Source organism: Protopterus annectens, chromosome 13.part0, assembly GCF_019279795.1.
Source record: "Protopterus annectens isolate FY-2018-M chromosome 13.part0, PAN1.0, whole genome shotgun sequence".
NCBI classification, from domain to species: domain Eukaryota; kingdom Metazoa; phylum Chordata; order Ceratodontiformes; family Protopteridae; genus Protopterus; species Protopterus annectens.
The window spans coordinates 763,403,522-763,423,320 of NC_056747.1; the positions used below are offsets into that span (position 1 = coordinate 763,403,522).

At 39.6% G+C, this 19,799-nt stretch overlaps 1 protein-coding gene across 3 annotated transcripts in view; it reads right to left on the reverse strand.

Moving 5' to 3' along the window:
* The window catches only part of SSH2 (slingshot protein phosphatase 2), a 1,225,984-nt gene that overhangs the window by 71,251 nt on the left and 1,134,934 nt on the right, over positions 1-19,799 (reverse strand). For all 3 annotated transcript variants that reach the window (XM_044054469.1, XM_044054467.1, XM_044054468.1), the window contains 3 exons: positions 18,564-18,685; positions 5,657-5,725; positions 1,010-1,075 (listed from right to left, as the gene is read on the reverse strand). In XM_044054469.1, the coding sequence (XP_043910404.1) occupies positions 1,010-1,075; positions 5,657-5,725; positions 18,564-18,685 (257 nt within the window). The remainder of the gene's footprint in view (positions 1-1,009; positions 1,076-5,656; positions 5,726-18,563; positions 18,686-19,799) is intronic.

The window sequence follows — 19,799 nt, forward strand, 5'->3', positions numbered from 1 at the left end:
CTACATAGCAAAACAAGAACTTTATGCCATACAAGCTCACCTATCTCTGTGCTGCTGCACCCTCTTAAAAATGTAGATAACAGTGTATCGTGTATTCCAGCAAATCTACACAAAAGACAATGCAGACACCATATACGCAATGCAGGCCACACAATGTTTGCTCTCAGCATTAGCAGCTTTTTAATATGGCTCTTCAAAGTTCTAGACACCTGCAATGCCCTGATGCTTTCAACTTGCCAAGCTGTACTCCTCATGCCACCTCAGTGAAATAATCAACATAAATGCCATAAAGAGCCAGTACACAAACTGAATAAAACACTAATGTTTATATAAAAACCATATGGTTTCCAGTTTGTTTTAACTCCTTCACTGCTTCTGTTCCTTAAATAAGCCGAGTGGAACATGCCAGGTGCAGGAACTAGCAAAGGCAGATCAGACACTACGGTTCACATTTGCAAGATGTGAGCTGTAATGTAAAAAAAAAAAAATTTAAGAACACTGGAAAAAAAAACAATTCAAATTTGGTACTGTCAGAATACAGGCAAGCCCAACCATCTAGTAAAGTTGTGAAAAGAAAACAAAAGCAGGACAGCAAACTAAAGAAAAACATGCAAAAATCACAGAAAAAATATACTCGTACGGTGGACATCAACTGACAGAAGCAGAAAGTTAAGAGTTTTGAATGTTATCTGTGAGGAAATTACTACAATATTCCCACTCTCCAAGAGAAAACATGACTAAAGACACAGCTCCTTAACTGTACACATGTATTTGTGTACAGGAAAAGTGTTGCAACTCATTTTGCAGTAATTCTGTCAACACCAACATGATATGCATTATTTGCAACAGTTCTCTTACAAACTCTCAGGTTTAATTCCTTACAGGGAATCAATGTGCAACCATATAGGGAGCAGGGAAAAAGTTGTTTTACATTCATAATATCTGATAATGTACATCAATTACAATTAGGAAATAGCAATGTATTACAATACATTGAAACAATGCTTACCACATGGCCTGCACTGAAACAGGCTTGAAGATATGGACTCTATTATCGGTGGACACACTGAAACCCCTAGAAGGAAGCAACAACAACACATCAGCCTTCAAACCAGGGTGAGTTTACTGATTTTTTCAAATTTCTAGATCTTACCAGTGACATGTCTTTATTAAACACACCTGAAAAACATTATGGCTGGGATCAAAGAAAAATGTTTACAGGTACTACAAAAACTTACTTCAGGGCATCCTTAGTACTGGCAGCCAGGAATAAAATGAGGGTATATGCCACCAGTGCTATGGGGTGCTAGCACACTGCAGCATGTAGTTAGGATGATATAACAACTTAGCCACTCACTGCATGTAAATGAGATGTGAATCACAAAAACATTAACCATTCACTTCATTAGCCTATGGGTAAGGGGAAAAGAGTGGGGTATACCACTTACTAGCACACCAAGCACACTACTGGGTTGGGACAGATTACCAGATGGGCAGAGATGCTAACTGCTGGTGGGGAGGAGGTGTAGAAGCTGGCTAAAGACACGGTATGGGGGAAGAAGACCATGTGAGTGACCATTCACAAGATAGGAAGAAGACACTGGCTGCTGCCAGATCACATGGGGAGTCATAAGGCTCCACCCTTTACCAAGCAGAGTGAGGGCAAGTTAAGAAGTGTCAGAATACTGCAGGCACAGATGGAGACAGTCTTGAGGGTTCTCCTACACTAGGTGAAAGCCTGGCAGTTGGTGGAGACGGTTAAGGCTATGAGCTGTAGTTACTGTGGTATAGGGTTTGATTTCTGCAGCCCCCATTTGCCTACTGTGCGACCCTGAACAAATCACTTAAGACCTTGCTCCCCGGTCATCCCCAAAAAGGGAGTGCGGGTGTCCAGTGGACTTACCTGGTTAAATTAGCATTACTATTATTATTACTACAAGAATGAAGAAGGTCAAGGGGAATGCCAATCAATGAAAACCTAGATGGAGGACTAGGTAAATACGTTTGACTAATGGCAAGGCAGGTGAAGAAACTGCAAGGGCAATCTCATCACTTATGGGGCAACAGAATGGCGAATGCAACTGGATGTTGGTGGTGCTGTTTGGCTGGGGGTGAGAACTGCATAGAAATCACCAGCCCTCCATACAAGCAGCAAAGGCCATGTGCAGAACAGGTTTACGAATGGGGATTCTCCTCTATTTTTCATTCTTATCCCTAGCAAAAACCATGGCCTCTGCTAGACATTATCCCCTACCCCCCACCCACCCACACACACACTAATATCCCAGCCTACTTTTTTTTTTCTTTTTTTTTGACTTTTAACACACAGAACAGGAAAACAAGTATCTTCATTTTTTTTTTTTTTTTGTTAACAATTCTTCTTCTTTCCCCTTATCCTTCATCTGCTGATGCATGTTCCAGCTTCATTAAATGAGTAGTCCAAAAATTATGTACCATTTTTACAGTAACTTTATGCCAGACAGAATGAAATTATGCCAGGTCCTTTGCATATGTATGCAAAGCCAACGAGCCAGTGCTGTATCCTGGCAGCTTCTGCCAACAGGATGTCGGAAATAATCAAAGAGAAGATCACTGGGGCAATTCAAAAAAGAATCCTACCAAGACAGGAGATCGTTCCTGGGACACTTCAATCCTTTTTCCCGAAATTGAATTTCACTGCCTTTTTTTATACAACAGCAATGGAAATACTACTGATGTAACTGGCTACTTAGCCTAAAACAAAGTGACGACATCATGTAAGACATTGCCAGCCTTGCTCAGGGCAGAAAACATGAACATTACTTTTGGAAATAAACCACTGTACAACACCAGGAAGTCAAACCAGGATGCTCTAACATGGCATCATTCTTCATGTTTTGACCCTTCCCAGAACTGATGCAGATAGACAATTACTCATAGAACTTGCTCCCAAACACAAGACACAGGCAGGTGGCAAAAGCAATGTGCCACAGTTAACAGGGTGATGATCTTCCACTAGCTTTTTTTCCTGTCTCTTCTCCAAACAATACTGTGTTGCAGTGGGAACTGTTTGTTCTCCATTAAATACATGGGATACATGACATTTCATGGCACTCCAACATGACGGATGTTATTTTACCAGACAGTACAGGGCTAAAATGCAGGCAGTGAAACTTCAACTCAAGTAAAAAATGCTATGCTGACATGCAATTTTGATGCATGCAGTTTCAGTTGTCAGTCATTCAGTAAAACTAAGTTTGCAATTCTGCCATCAAGCAAAAAGCTGAATACTAAATAAATGTCATTAAAACATAACACTTGGGGAAAAGCATTCATTATTGAGGTCTTTATAACAGCATTTCAGAGACCTTTTGCCTTTTGTTTTTCAACAACTCACTAGTTCACCTCTGTCAGCAGAAGCTCAGCCAGCCCTGGCTTAGATCTTACCTTTTTGAAACTTACTCAAACAGCAAGAATTTTTAGTTCCACCTTCCTATAAGAAGATGCCAAGAGGTTGGTAGTCATATTTCATAAGCTCAACTCAAGACAGAAACTGCATTTCATGAAGGTAAGAAATCTAGTCAATGGAAGGGTTAAGTAAAGAAATTAAAAAAATGGTGAATGTCCTCTGAACTCTTATAGTAAATTTGTAAATTTTGACAGATCTGTGACTTACTAAAATTTTCTTTAATTTTAAACAGGCAGACAGCATGAAGAGGCACACTGTCAGTATTCCCCACAAGTGGAAGGAATTGTAACAGTGAAACTGCAAGTTTGCACAGCCACTGACACAACCTTGCAGTAGGTGTGTGTGTGTGTGTGTGTGTGTGTAGGGGGGGGTGCAAAAATATTGTTAAATCTATTACTTGGATGGCATTTAGGAGGGTTGTGTTGCCAGTAAATTGGATGACCAGTGCATTGGGTGGTTGGAAGTCAATTATTCACTGGGAAAGTACGCCAAGCAGCTTCTGTACTAGCCACATTAAGCAACAGCTATTAGCAGGCAGGTCAAAAAAAGCTGCTGCACACAAATGCTTCTTACATGTCACTGGCATATTTGTTAACTGATAATAAGCAGAAATACTGGAAGTTAATGCTGACAAATATAGCTGCTCTCAATGTAAAATTGAGGTTATGTCAGCAGAATGCGGAAGAAACCTGCTGTACCTGTTGTAACAGAGGCTGAAAACTTTTCAGAAATGTGATGCAATGCTGTTTTTAATGTTGAATGGTCAGAAAGAAATGGACATCAAAGCGAAAAGAAATCATCCCTAGTAGCAGAAAAATCAAATGATTGATCAAGTCTAAGGAACATACTGCTCTTACAAAAAAAAAAAAAAAATGCTGACAGGAGTATCATTTCATTCCCAGAAAATGGCAGTAGCAAAGCAATATAGGTTATCTGTGTGCAAAGTTCGAGGTGGGGGCATGGAGCCAAGTGATTTTTCAAAAAGACATATGCTGCCCAAATAATAGCCTTCCATCAAAGTTGGCATCCAGATTTGCATACCCTCTAAGAATAATGATGATGTGCTTAAGCATGAATGTCCAGTAACTGAAACAAGCTGCTTAGTTTAGTATCACCTGCAAGCCCAAAAGCAGACTCACAAAAACATCATGCACCTAATAAGTAACACAAAGTCATAGCTTTGGCGCATGGCTAATTTATTTATTCAGATTTGTTGACCAAGGTAGAGCACTGATCCTACTGGACCATATTCAGCCTCAGCCCAGTGACGCATGGTACTTCCAATAAGTTCATAAGTAAGCACTATGCCAGCTGCCCTTGGAGGCCATTAAAGCCAACCTCCCTTTTTGTATTTGAAATAACCTAGCCCATTTGGTTATAGATTGGCATTACCCATCTCATGGTCAATAATATAGTGCCCCTAATGAGAAAAAACAGGATTAGTCAACAGATAATTTCAGAAGACCCATGCATGGGATAAAAGCATTTAGGAGCTGCATCTGTCCATTAATAGTAAAGGGGGCAGTCCTGTGGTAAATATTTTGTTTCCTATCCATAGATCTAAGCTGCACTTGAAAATGGACAGGGATGAACTTTATTTTATGTGAATGGGGAGTCTGTTCCATAGCAGTCATAGCAGTTATCAGATCAAAAATAATACATAAGTCGCATTATAATGCTATCACCGTCGAGCAGAATATACATGTTTAAACACTCAGATTTACAGTATAATTATACTGAGAAGGATTTTGTTTTGGGTGCAACCAACTCTTCTGTGCAAGAACTGCACAGACAGCACAATGTGGATGTTGCATTTGCCTTGTGCAACTATGGAGAACTGCTATAATGATGGGAGTTTTTTTTTTAATTAATTCTGAATAGACTCTTATTCATCCATATGCTGATCTCATCTGCTGGCCACATCTCCAGCATGAAGTCTGAGCAACATCAAGAGATAAAGGTAATGACACATCAAGGTAAGGAGGGCTGCTATAATAACATGCCTGGATTGTAATTACTCAAACATCAAGCTGCTAGCGAATTGCTATAATCATTTTCTGAATCTTATCCCTAGTCTGTGAACAAGGACTTCAAACATTCTTTGCTCTTGGAAATAAATACAAGTTGCAGATGTGAAGTATACCACTAGGGTCTTGTGTTTCTTGCAGGGCTCTAGTGATGATAAAAATACAGGACTCGCCCACTTACCCATCTCCATCTAAATGGATGAGTGTGTCACTCCAGAGAGGAAGAACAAGGCCAAGAGTACAGGAACTGCTGTAAAACAGACAATGTAAACATTAGTGGATATATGAGCACACAAACACTTGTTCTTCTGAATGAAACACATTACAAAACCTTTTGTCAAAGCACAGTGCAGTCCAAAGTAGGCATGTAACAAAGAGTACATCATTTAACAATAGCAAAAGTACACTTCATGAAAGTGAGACAAACACCTTACCAATCACTAAAGCGGAAATCCACTTATTTGGAAACATTTCTGATTGGACAGCTACTTTAAATGAGGCATAAGACACATTTCTGGAGTAATTCCCGAAGTATTTCTGCCAGGTCTAACAGTTTTGTGTACACCTGTAACACCTCTCTATGAAACACAAACATGCTTCTTGGATAGTCTTAAATTGCAGGTTACTTTGACTCATTTTACTGCTATGTACTGTCTAAAGGCACTGGGGAAAAAATCAAGGATCCATTTATTAGGCGTCTTCCACTTTAACCTGGACAGCAATAGAGACCAGGCTAAAGTTTAATGTTTCTTTACAAGGTAATCTCCACTAATTACAAACCCAATACTTTGCTCAGCTGTTGGGAGGGGTGTGTCAAAAAATAGCATTTCAAGTCATTATTGCAGGGATTTACAGACTGCTACAAAGTATAACTTTTTCTGCTTCCCTGTTTATGGAGAACTGAAGCAGGTGATGGGAGTAAATCCTCCCAAAAATTCAGTAACCCCAGTGGTTAGCAAAACTCTACATGCCAATAGCTTCACAGTGACATTGAAATTTGAAGTGGCTTATTATAAAAAAGTCTAGTTATTCATGCACACTGAACTTGGGAGGCATCAAGAGTGAAACTTAGGACCTCGCCACAAGGGCATCCTAAGCACACGTGACCGTCACATACATGAGGCATACATATCAACATAGACGGTGCTGGCCTTGTGTATGCAGGTATTCCCCATCTCCAGTGATTGTGAAAGGCATATATCCAAATGGGTGGGGCCACAGGAAGGAGTGCAGCACACATTTGGCTTCCTTGAAATTAAAGTCTCAACAACAAATACTAGTGGGACACAAATCTTGCCAAAGTCAACTTGCTTACAAGTCAGAGTCCAACACAAATGAAAGCAATAGGCATAAGCTAGGCAGTAAGTGGTATCAAAAAGCTGTCTGAAAGGGGGTGCTTATGTGCAGTCTTCACATATGCCCTGTACAATATGGCAAACATTGTATGAATTGAGTAGTAAGGTCAGTTACAGATGTTGGCACACATGCATACAGAAGCCACTGCAACAAGGAAATGAATATAAAAGGGATAGCAACAGGTGCAAGTAAACTTCTTTTGTGTGCATCATTCAAATAAGCAAGTATTCCACTGGATGCAGACACATCCCTATTGTACAGGTCCCACTAGAGAGAAGGTGTGGGGATCCAAGAGGAACAGACCCAGCATTTCTACTGCATTTAATTCTGATTTACAGTGATTTATACTCAAGGATGATTAAAGATACAATAAACCACAAACTGGTCTAAAAAGCCTCCTCATTAAAGCTAATTTACACTGCACTCAGCAATTTACACAATAAGAAGATATTTATACAAATAACTTTAAAACAAGGACAGAAATATGTGCTGACTGCTAACAATTTGTAAAAGCTCCTGACTACAGCAATAATGTGTTATCCTGGCACAACTGATATTTAAACTACACCTGAATAAACATATCCGTGAGTGTTGGATCTGTGAGTAAAGCTCTAACTACAGGAATAGTTGTGACTAGCTCAGCAAGCAAACATTTCTTATAATGCACTGCTTGATTAGAAAACTTCACTTCTGGTTTAAGTAAAAGATAAAGTAAAAAAAGAAGGCAAGTGAACAAGGCATGGCACTTTCAGCTTATAGTACTCTATTCACACAGCCAGAGTTACTGAGGAAGTACCCTTGCCTTTTGTACCTGTTTTCAGATGTCAAGCTTCAGGAAGAGACCAAACAGAGCACCATCTCAATGTTCCAGTGTAGTTATCTTAAGGGACTATTCCCTTATTAACCAAAGCCACAAAGGAAGGCCTAGCCCTACGGTAACATATAAAGATGGCCATGACTGTAGCTGCAGTTCTGGTAGAATGTGCTGTAGGGATATAGTTCAGCAGGGTTTAGCCACATCTGTTACAACAGAAGACAATACAGTCTGAAAGCTACTTACAGAGGCACGGATTGTTTAGTAACATTTTTTGCCTCTACATACCTTGTTGAAGGGGATAGAGAGATGATAATCTTCTGTTATGGACTTAGCCTGAGCTGCCAGTATACATCTATGCAGTGAATAGATACATGCTCCATGGTCAGAATCATAAATTAACTGACTGATTTAATTTGTCCTGGTAACCACCTATGGCATGAAGGCAGGGTTAAGTACACAATAAAATTTCTTCTTTATGAAATATTGAACAGACACAAGGCTTGCACTTGGAAATTTCTCTGGATGAGGTAGCTGCTACTAAGTAATGTCTTTCAAGACAAGAACATAACTCTCTAAGCTCAACAGGAGAGGGAATTAGCTTCGTCAGCATAAATATTCCAAGGGGAACCAGGTTACCAATCTGAGGCAAAAAAAAATCTTAGACAGGAATAGCTACCATAAATAAAACTCTAAATGCAGATGAGGGATCTGTGTAACACAAAATGGAGAAGGGCCCCGGAGGAAGACCACATGAAAAAATATATATATATTTCTATTTGCTTCTATAAGTCTTTTGAATTGTAGGCTGCAGTGAGGAAGAAACTATAAAAACATTCTAGCTAAGAAATCTTCAGTCACAGAGGCTAGTATAACTGTAGCACCCTGGCTGTTAGTTTAAATGAAGTTCTAGATGGATTCTTTTGCAAAGCTGACTCAACAAGATGCAGCAAGTTTTGTTGTCTCTCATTAATATTAAGATCTGAAATGCAGATGTTCAGCTTAAGTTCTGAAATAAAGAGTAGTTATTTTGTTGGGTGCTACTTTATAAAAAATGCCTAGTAACTAGCTTTGTCAGTACTGACTCCGAGATTGGAAGACAATGAGTGAAAAGAAGTGGTGACAAAGTAACTTCTCTCCTTATGTCTGAGGTACAGCCACAACTACGGCCTACTTAAGGAAGCTAACACGCAAGCTGTTTTGGAAGAAGCAGTTTGGCCATGCAGTTACACATTTTCAAAGCATTACAAGGTGTACATTTCAGGTCTAGAGAGGGGGTTGCTACAACCCAGCTATCACCCCCTTTCATGCTAGAGATCTTGAGCATGATCTCAGCGTTACTTGCTCTAATCATGCCTCAGTAACATACGCTAACCCAAACAATGTCCTAACACTACCAACTTTCCTAGTCCAATCTCTCCACAATCCAGCCATACATACCAGACCTGCCATTTCCATCTGAAGACCCCTCCTTGAATCTTCTACACTCACTAGCCCATTAACTTTTAGCAATTAATTAAATACCCCATTAACACAAGATGCAAGCAAATTAACGTGAATGCCTGCTGATACCTTTTCTGCACTATAAATATGTATATGTTGTGTATTCCTCCATTTCTAAATTAACTTCACTGTATTATTGCATTCACAGTTTTTCAGTTTTATACAATGTTAATTCTTAACTATATATATTTAACTGCTTTCTCCATTTTTTGCTATAACTCCTGAGCGGTGGCTGGAATGTGTCCAGTTTGGATCAGTCCACTACCAAGGTATAATAAACACAAAAATACAGTTATTAAAACTTGTGTCTGTGTAGACTTGCAAAGAGATAGGAGGCCCTCATTTCAACCACTGTAATTTCTGGACACTCAATTCTGAAGGGCTTTTCACTGACATCTTGTACTTGTGTCAAACCTTCAGGCAAACACCTGTGGGTGCAACAGTTGGGGTCCAAACAGAGCAGCATTTCAGAAGTCTGTCTGTAAGGACCGTTTGCCACAGATGCACTTGTTTGGTGCAGCCAAGACTGCTGAAGGGGAAGGCATGGATGAGAAACTGACTCACTGAAGGAAATTATAAATGTTAAAAGAGCAGAAAAACAGCATCACAGATAAACAAGAAGGAAAAAAACTGAAAGTAACCTGCCCTGAAAGTATCCTAAAGCCATCAAGTGTGAATTATCAGAATCTTTTACAGTGGGAAAGAACTGGAGTATTTTGACATAGCAGTGCTATACGGAAAGTGAGAGCTGGGTTTAGCAGTCTGGAAAAGGTGTGTGTGTGTGTGTGTGTATCAAGTGGTCCAAATGCATGTGGTATTAATCCTGTAAGTTCTTGTAGCCAGAGCTCTATGAAATCAGATCCTTTTATTTTCTGTTACTGGATAACATGGCACATTTCTTTTCATGGAAAAGTTCAGATGCTGCTGTGTTAGAACTTGCATACAAAATGCCTATTAGGAAATGATGACCTATCAGATCCTTGTTCAGAACTGTTCACATAAAACATGACACACAATTCCAGAGCACAGATTTCAGGAAGACCTTCATAGAATGTTGCTCAAAAAAACACAGCCATGCAAAATACAGCTGGTCACATTACATTTTATTCTGGCAGAAGGGCAACCTACACACGTCAGTGAAAATTTTAATACTAAAACAAAGAGAAACCAGTTAAAAAAGATTCACTGTTTCTGTTCAGGCTGCAGCAGGTCAGATGACCTCCAATCCACCCCCCCCCAAACTGGCTCAAAAAATCTCTTCCCAATCTCAGGAGTGCTAATTGTTAGAAAGTGCCCCTCAAATTCTGCAAAGCACTCAGGACCAAACATTTTCATTGATTTTACCTTGATAACATCAATAAGTACACTTTCAAGGAGTTCCAGAACATGGAGATGAGGATACAGTTACTTCCACTGATAAAGATCTGACTGAGTCCCGACTGACCTGGGTTCAATTAGGAGATTCAGGTGGAGGAGGAGGGTGGGGGGTGGAGTGAGTGTCTGAAACCAGCTTACTCATGTCAGCGGGGGGTGGGGGGGATGCATCAAGGCTGTAATGCAACACGATCTGCCATATTACAGGCATAACAGTAATTGTGTCATTAGGACAGTATCAGTCCTACCAAACAGTGCACTGGATTGTAGTTGTGTATGTTGTGTGGGAGTATACATTCGATTCCAGTACTGCAGGACTTGCTTTGGCAGTGTGTATGCTGTCTGAATGCAAGGGGCATGAGGAAAATACAGCAAACAAAAATACTTTTACTTGAGTGTCCCAAGGATGATGACACAGTACAAGCAGGTTTGTAGTTTGCCGACCTGAAGACAAGAGGGTTGCCACTCTCAGACCGACTACTTTGCTAATAGCAGATCAATGAAGGGGGCTCTGGCAGGCAGGCTGATACACAGGCTACTACTGAAGACAAAAAAACAGCAAGTACCAATATCTAGTACTTATTTACAAAAGGCACTCCACAGAATTCATCCCAACCTTGTGCCTTCATTTGTAGTCTGTCACCACTTTTTTTTTAATCTACTTTCACTGCCCTCAGGTGGACCTCACCAACTACGCACCCTTCTTCTCGCTTCATTCCCTGGCAGCAGTGCGGGCTAAGTGAAAAGGCACTTAACTGATCTCTCTCCTGTTAATTCAGCTGATTAGGACTCTGCCCAGTATTTGATATATACCCATTAGTTTGACCAAAGGAGCAAGGGCCAGGCAGGGTCCTTAAATCACCATCATACAGATTGACCTCAGATGATCAGGATTTACCTACTACAAGCTCATTTATGTCAGAGCAGAGATGAAATACAAGTGTCAGGCCCCACTCCAACTGGCATCCAAGGATCAGGACACTACCTGCTACAATGTATTTATTTCACTACAGAGTTAGTTGAATGGCAGGTTCACAATGCATAACTATTGCAAGTTATGTTTCACAACCCATTTTGTTTTCTTTCCTGGATGCAAGGTGTGGTATAAAATCTACTGGAGAATTTTGCCCAGGCTTCCATTCAAGCACCTCACTGCAGATGTCTAATGATGTTCCTCCTCAAGATTCCCCCAAACCATAGCATTTGTCAGGGGCTGGTTTGTAAAACTATGCAAATTTGTTTTCCAGTCTAAAAGATAAAGCTCATAAACAAATGGAAATGCAAAGAATATTCTAGCGGACTAACACATGACCCAGTGAGTGAGTGAGTAAAGAAAATGAAAGAGCCAACACCATAGCATAGGACCACTGTCCCTGTTAAACAGGCAAAGGTAAAACAAATTACATCTTCAGAAAGTTCAGTCGACATATGATGTGGAGAGACATGCATTTAAATTCAAACCCGTCTCCATTATCAGCAACTTAAGCTCACTGCTTTGTACAGTACTAAAAACATAAAGATGCTGAAATACCATACAGGTGTGTGCATGTATATACTCTCTCTCTTTCTCTCTCCACCCATATCTCTCCATATATTACGCACACACATGCATATATAAACTTGCATACATAAAACATGTAGTTACATAACACACAAACACCTGAAAATTGAACCATATTTCACACTAAAGCACTAACGAGCATCTGCTTTTAGCAGCTTTACCCTGCTTGTCTCTATGGCAGTTACCACAACAGGGCAGCATAATTGCTCACTGAAAGGAAAATGACTACATCAGAGTACAGGAACTACATATAAAAATGCTAACCTATGTCGCAAGCACTAAAGATTCAGGGTTGTAAGGGCTACTGGTGTGACACAAAGACATGCATAAATAACCTCTGTTGACTACAGAAGATGAGCTGACGGAAACTTTTTTTTTTCTAGACAACTTCCCTGGGGTTTGAAGACTATTTTTAGTGTTTCCTTTCATCAACTGCTAATCACGGCAAGAACCCTTAGCAACACCTCTAACCTACTTATAAATACTCCAGGTAGTTTGCCAGCCAGTCCATCTACAGCATATAGCTGCTAAATATAGCATGCAACCAAGGCTGAGTGCAGCAGACTCCTTTTACCATGATGATTTAAAAGTTACTTTGTGAAAACTTTTTTGGTTTTGCTGGGGAGGATCAAAGACATCAAGGCACTAGAAAGATTATGGACACTGTCACACACCTCGCTGAGCTGCATTTTACAACTAAGAGCACTCTAGTAAGAAAATATTCATTACATTAAACAAACCTGTGAATGTGAAGCAATGGAGATCTCACTGATGCATGTTAGAAACTTTGATTACAGGTTTAAAAATCAAAACTAAATTACTACTCCTTTAATCACTTGCACAGAGGTCAGCTAGCAATGAAATGGTTAGTTTTTTCTTGCGTCAAACATTTATTTTTATCCCTGAAAAAAGGGCACAAGGTTGAATCCTGCTTTACTCTAAATTAGCCACCAAGCATAAACGCCTGTGTTTGCTGTAAGTAGTTGACCAAACAAGACATTATATACAAACTCGGCCTCAACAAGCAGTATGCTTTTATTTAGTTTTGTTCCTGGTTACAGATTTTTGGTAATAACTCATTCACAGTTATACACTTTCCTATATACTTCCCAATGCTCTTTATGTGATGTTTATAGGGATGAATTCCTTAAAGGCAATATGTTAGAAGTAAAACAACATTAAAATTGTGCATCAATGATATACTGCTGTAGGAGACATCAATCAGTATTAGTGACATATTGTTGATATTTTTACATTTAGGTGTATATTTTCATAAATGGGTGAGCTACATGTTATAGTTGGACACACTGAGACGTGTCAGTAAAAGACAAAAAAATGCACTCCTACTGTCTGTGTATAAAGTACTACACTAGAGACATTTAGCAATTGCAAGTAATTGTGAAGGTATGCAATACTTCCATATGCATTATTAGCATTTCCAAAACACTGACTAACAACAAAAACATAAGGTGAAACCTTAAATGTGTTGGAAAAAACTGCCGCTCATTGTTCTGTAAGCTGTACAGTTTGCAAGACACCGAGTGTTATTTATACTGTTACTATCATGCGGATAAGCATAATTTGTTATATTTCTGTAATTATTTCACCAAAAAGCAATAAGAAAGAAATGTCATGCCATCATGTAAAAGTTCAAGTTTCCTGAACAAAAACATGCTACTGACACTAAAGCTGGGATTCGGACAACTTTTCCTGTGCCCATTTAAACTGCTGCACTACATGGGGGCATTTATACGACCATGGGAAATGCAATTCAGAGACATGATTAACTGTAATGACGAAAGACCTTGTTATTGGCTAATATGCATATCTGTGAATTGTGTAGTGACACCACTAATGCTAACCAGCACTGCTGGCCCATGCATCTCAGTGGCAAAGGCACCCACCCTCATCTACTCACTCTCTCTCGCAGTGCGCGCGCGCACACACACACACACACACACACACACACACACACACACACACACACACACACCTCAATTGTCCCCAATTTTGCAGAATGTCCCGGATTTGTCTCTTATAATTGCCCTATTCCTCGTAAACCACAAAAGATTATAGTCAGTTAACAATGCCAGACAGTGTTTCATATTTCTTTTTGTTCAGAAAATGCTTTGTGAAGCAAAACATGTTGCTCTATTAATTTTTCACATGACTTAAAAGAGTAGTATTTAGAAAGTGACGTTAGTGTCTAATGTTCCTTCCCCAGCACTGCAGGCTATGCTCATTAGTCCTGGAGAGTTGAGAGATATGGTAGCCATTCCGACATCCACAAGCCCACAGACAGTCCCACATATAATACAATCACATCACTCACAGGATCACACTTCTTGAACATACTCACCCAATCACCCATTCGTCCATATTACACCTCTCAACCTCTTAGTGCAAGAAATCTGGACAAAGCCTGACATAACTGGGGGGGGGGGGGGGGAGACAAAGGCCCAAAAACAGTGCCACATTTTAAATATTGCTCTTATGAACTTAGAAAGTTTCTATAACATAAATTGCGTTAGAATGCATTTTCTGAAGGATATAAAGTCTGAAACTTGAATGCATGTCATTATTTAGTGACTTGAATCCTTAGATCATCCCAGTTTGTGGTTTGTCTTTCGGCTTTTCCCGGTTAGGGGTCGCCACAGCGGAACTCCGGTCCACTAATGATTGGCAGTTGGTTTTTATGGCATCAAGTTGCCAGCCCGATGCCCAACCTTCAACGAAGGCACGCCCATTCAACGCATGTCTTTCGAACGCTCACTTGACCGTGGGGAGGACATGCAGACTCCACACAGAAGGCACTCCTAACCCAAGCCGAGAAACTGAATGGAAGAACCTCTTGCTGTGAGGCAACAATGCTACCACTGCACCACAAAAAAAAAGTTTTATGAGGAACAGACAAAAAATATGAGGCAAAAATCCTAGATATTCTGTGAAAATCTGTGCAATTGACAGGTGGTTGTTGTCTTTCGGCTTTTCCGAGTTAGGGGTCGCCACAGCGGAACTCCGGTCCGCTAATGATTGGCAGTAGATTTTGACGAACGCCGCGGTACCAGCTCGACGTTCAACCTTCAACAAAGGCACGCCCATTTATGCATGTCTTTTGAACACCCACCCAACCGTGGGAAGGACATGCGGACTCCACACAGAAGGCACTCCCCGCACTCCAGCCGAGAATTGAACGGGATAACCTCTTGCTGTGAGGCAACAATGCTATCGCTGCACCACAGCGGCTCTGGTCCACACACACACACACACACACACACACACACACACACACACACACACACACACACACACACACACACACACACACCTACTCTTCCTATCCTCTAAATCCTCTACTGCAGCTACGCAGGCAAACACTCACTCACCCAAGACCACTCATACCGCTGGAGACAAGTACACCACTACCTGAACACAAAACTCCCTGACACTTACCTGTGAAGTGCTAATGGGTGAAAACTTACATTTTGGCCATGCTAACTTATGCACCCGAGCAAATCACTTGAATGTGTAAATCACCTACAATAGGCATTTCTAAGGGGTAGCACATGGCTAATTAGCAGAGGTCACTCACCAGAATGCCTCATTCGCATTTAGTACAGCTGAGAAGAAAGCTCACCACAGTGATTCGACTGATCATGTAGAAGTACTGCAGTGAGCCTGTCTATAAACTAGAAAGGGCCTTTCCCAGTGGTTTTCTACACTGTATTAGAGCTTACCACTGATGATGGCCAACTTAAGAAGCCAAGGCTACATGTTTAGGCTACACAGTTTCCAAGATATGAAAAATTAAGTATATGAAAGAAAAACATTCTAAAATTTTTTTTGGATTGTAATATAGTGCAGCACTGATGTAAAGAATGTGACTGCACCAACATGTTACTGTAAAAAAATTTTACTGAACACACTGCTGTTTGCACTTATTTTAACAGCATTCACTGTCCACAAGATATTCTTTGTTTAACTTATACTCTGACTTAATTCCTCAGAAAAACATTACGGAATCTAAGAATATGTATAAGCTGCTAGAGGTGTGACACAGCCATTAAATGCCTCCTTTACATGCAAAATTTAGTACAGCAGCAAGTTCATAAACCTTATGTTAGAACAGAAGACCAGAAATTCTCTATGATAACGTAGCAGAGTGCAACATACTCAGAATGGACGCGGTGAGAAAAGTTACAGAAATTACATTGAAGAAAGCAATACAAACATTCAAAATTTAATAGCAATTTTTATACAGATGAGGAAACAATCAATACATACGTGTAGCATTCAGTAGCAACTGTGTTATAGCATGGTGAAAAACATGAAACTGGCATTAGCCAGCATTTTTACACTGTCTGAATATTGGCATTTAGCAGGGTTAGAGACAAAGGTACATGACGGATATCCGTTTACAGAGAAAACTGCACTGCTTGAAAAAGGCATCTGGATAATGATCAAACTTGAGAATCAGTAGCATGATACTGTTTTATTTACAGAAACAAGAGGATGTTTACAATAGTGATCTCGATACAGAAGGTTATTTCATTATGGAAACTGAAAAGCAGTACATTATACTTTTAACAAGTACATCTGTAATGGAGAGTACGGTCATACAGAATGTTGACAGTGTCTAGGACTGAGGCTTAGTCTAGGAAGGTACATATAACTAACAGCATTTGTAGAGTCTGAAAGCTAAAAGAACCAGCCTCCTGCAATCTCCTATCACAGTTAGTTTAGCATACATGTGGCAATAACGACTACTCAGAGTTATATTATTAGAGGGCTGACTTTATCCTGGTGTCGACAAGCAAGAGTTATTAAGGTGACTTTTTCCACGTTTATTCTGAAAATGTGAAAGGTAGTTGTGTTTTACTACAGTATCAATCCAATATTTAGATATGCTTATGGAGAAAAGGGCCTTGCCATTTTTATTTTAAGCTTTGAGAGTTAGGGTTAAGTACCAAACCTTGAATATTGGAAATCTAACAGGGGTATACTACTGAAGTAGGTTGGCAATGGGTGGAACCAATACTGGCTAATGTAGCACTCAAAGCTGTTTTTAGATGTGCGTAGCTAAGAGTGTTAGGGAGTTTATGCTTTAAATGCAAGACTCAGAGTGCTGAAATGTACATTAAGGGTTTTGTGACAGCTTCTTTAGGTTGAGTGATGGTCACTTATGGTGTTAGGAAGGATTCCCGCTGCTGATATAAACAAACAAATAAATAGATTTTTTTTGGATACATAGTTATTATGCAGTCCAGGTTCCTTGCCTTTTTGGAAGTTTGTCATATCTTGTAGGATCTTTACAAGTTGAGTAAATATGAACAGATTAATATTTATGTCATGGGTGTTAGCGAGATGGACCGGTTTATGTTAATTACTGTTTCATGCTTTATGGTGGATAAGATTCATGAAACAATACTTTCTGCTATGTTAATGTTGCTAAATTTAGGAAATATGTAGAAACCCACAATGTCCTTTTACTTGCATTAACTCTAAGAAAGATCATTTTTGTTGACGTTTTACTGAAGCTTGGCATAGGATTATAATAGGAAAATTCCTACTGGTGGTTTTGGAATAGGAAAGCATCACTTCATACTCACTTTGTTGTATGATTTCACCTGATGATGCTATAACATAGACAGGCAACTTCCTTCTACTGCATATTAGGTTTTAGTCCCATCTCTGTAATCATAATGTCAGGACAGTACAAGATTACCAAATATGCTGATCTAAGAATCTGCTACAAAGGCTATATGCATTTAGACTTAATATTTTAAGTCTGGGAGTCAAACTTTGCTGAGTTTTTTTTTTAATGGGATAGGAAGGATTATTTATTGCTGTAACACAAGGCCCTGGTTTAGGGTGAATGTCTCCCAATAACAGTATGTTTCTTGGTGGTGTTAGGATTTGGGAGCATGAAATGAATGTTATGGATAAGTTTTTGTCTGCATAAACATCCAACTATGGGACATCTATTCAACTCTGATAACAGCTTCATTTGTCTTCAGACACTTTCATTTTCTAGTTAGGACAAAGTAATGTCACCTGGAAATTTAAAACTACCTGTTCTTCCTTTCATCACACTACAGTAGATCACTAAATTGAAAATATCAAGGCAAGGATCAGCTCCTCCAGAATGAGTCTACCATCAGAGAGCACTCTTGTTCTCACCAGCCTTCACTCCTTCAAGCAAGGCTCCTCCAACAGCCAGGTGACTGACGATGCATCAACATTCCATTCAAAGTCTGCACGTGCAGTTCTACCTTCAGTAGAGTTTTACAATACTGTTGTACGATTGCTCACTCTCACATACGAAATTTCAGAAGCTAATGCAGAACTTGTGCTATTAAAATGTGTACAGGCAAAAAGGTGTACAGGAGAGTGACATTCAATGAATGTATCAAAGTTTTGCACAGAAAAAGTCTGAACAGTCCTTGCTTACTGCAAATACCCTACCATTTTTTTTCATACCTGTCTTTTGTAGAAAAATCCATTCCCAGAACGACACTCTCTTCAGTGTCTTGACGGCCATTTGTTGAGACGACAACCATGTAACGTGTGCGGTTTAGGTAAGTGCTTTCTAATCTCACAGCCTACAAAGACAACACAAACAGAAATACTGAAAATTACCTTGCTTTACTATGACCCACCCTCACCATACCATCTTCGTCCTACATTAAGAAAAAAATGGCCAGCAGGAGGCAAAAAGTGATCCTACACCAATGGGAAAAACACGCTACAGTTAAGCATGGGTTCCTGTACATCTCTTTTAAAAATAATAAATTTCACAATCCTTGCACTTTATTTTATTTATTTTACATTTGTTAACTGGGATACTCCACTGGACACAGGTCCATTTTCAGTGGAGGCCTGGGGGGAAATGCTCCACACATATCAATAACATGTAACAAAAAACTACAAAGTATATTTAGATACAAAATGCAATGAGTCTTAATTAATAGCAGTACATTCATACACACCAGTCACAATTAGTGAAAACAAAAATCTTACAGTAATAGTTTCATTAGTCTAAAGAGATATACATATAATGACCTCAATGATTGCTGGAGGGAGTCATGTGTACACCAAAAACTTTTTAAAGGTTATTGGGGTCCAAACCATAACAATCTATTTTATTATATTGTATGTACTTCTACAGTAATATAATATAGACCTATCTGTTCCTCGAGGTGTGAGATAGTTCACGTGGTGTAGGGTTCTAGCCTGGTGAAGTGCAAGAGCACAGCCAGTTATTAGTGAGATGCAGTTTTAATGCTTTTTTGAACTGTATGAAGGATGTCACAGTAGTTATGTTACAGGGTAGAGCATTCCATATTTTGGATACAGAGTTAGAAAAAGAGGGCATCACCTGCTGTATTATTTGACTTAGTTACTGTGATAAGTTTGTTACTGGAACAGAGTTCTGTTATTAGTGTGGAGGTGAAGTAGGCTTTGCAATGCAGGTTTTTTTTTTCTAGCTGATATAAAATTTTATGGGCCAGAGAGAGTTGGTTGTAGTGCAGGAGTTGATGAAGTTCCAGCCAGTTGAGCAGCTTCAAGGATGAGTAGTGGTGAGATCTAAATGGGGAGTCAGAAGCAAATCTAGCTATTTTGTTACAGCAGGAGTCAAGCTTAGCTAGGTCTGCTTTTCTAAGGTTGGTGAGAATAGGTGAGGTAAAGAGGAGGCTAGAAATAAGGTGAGTGTGA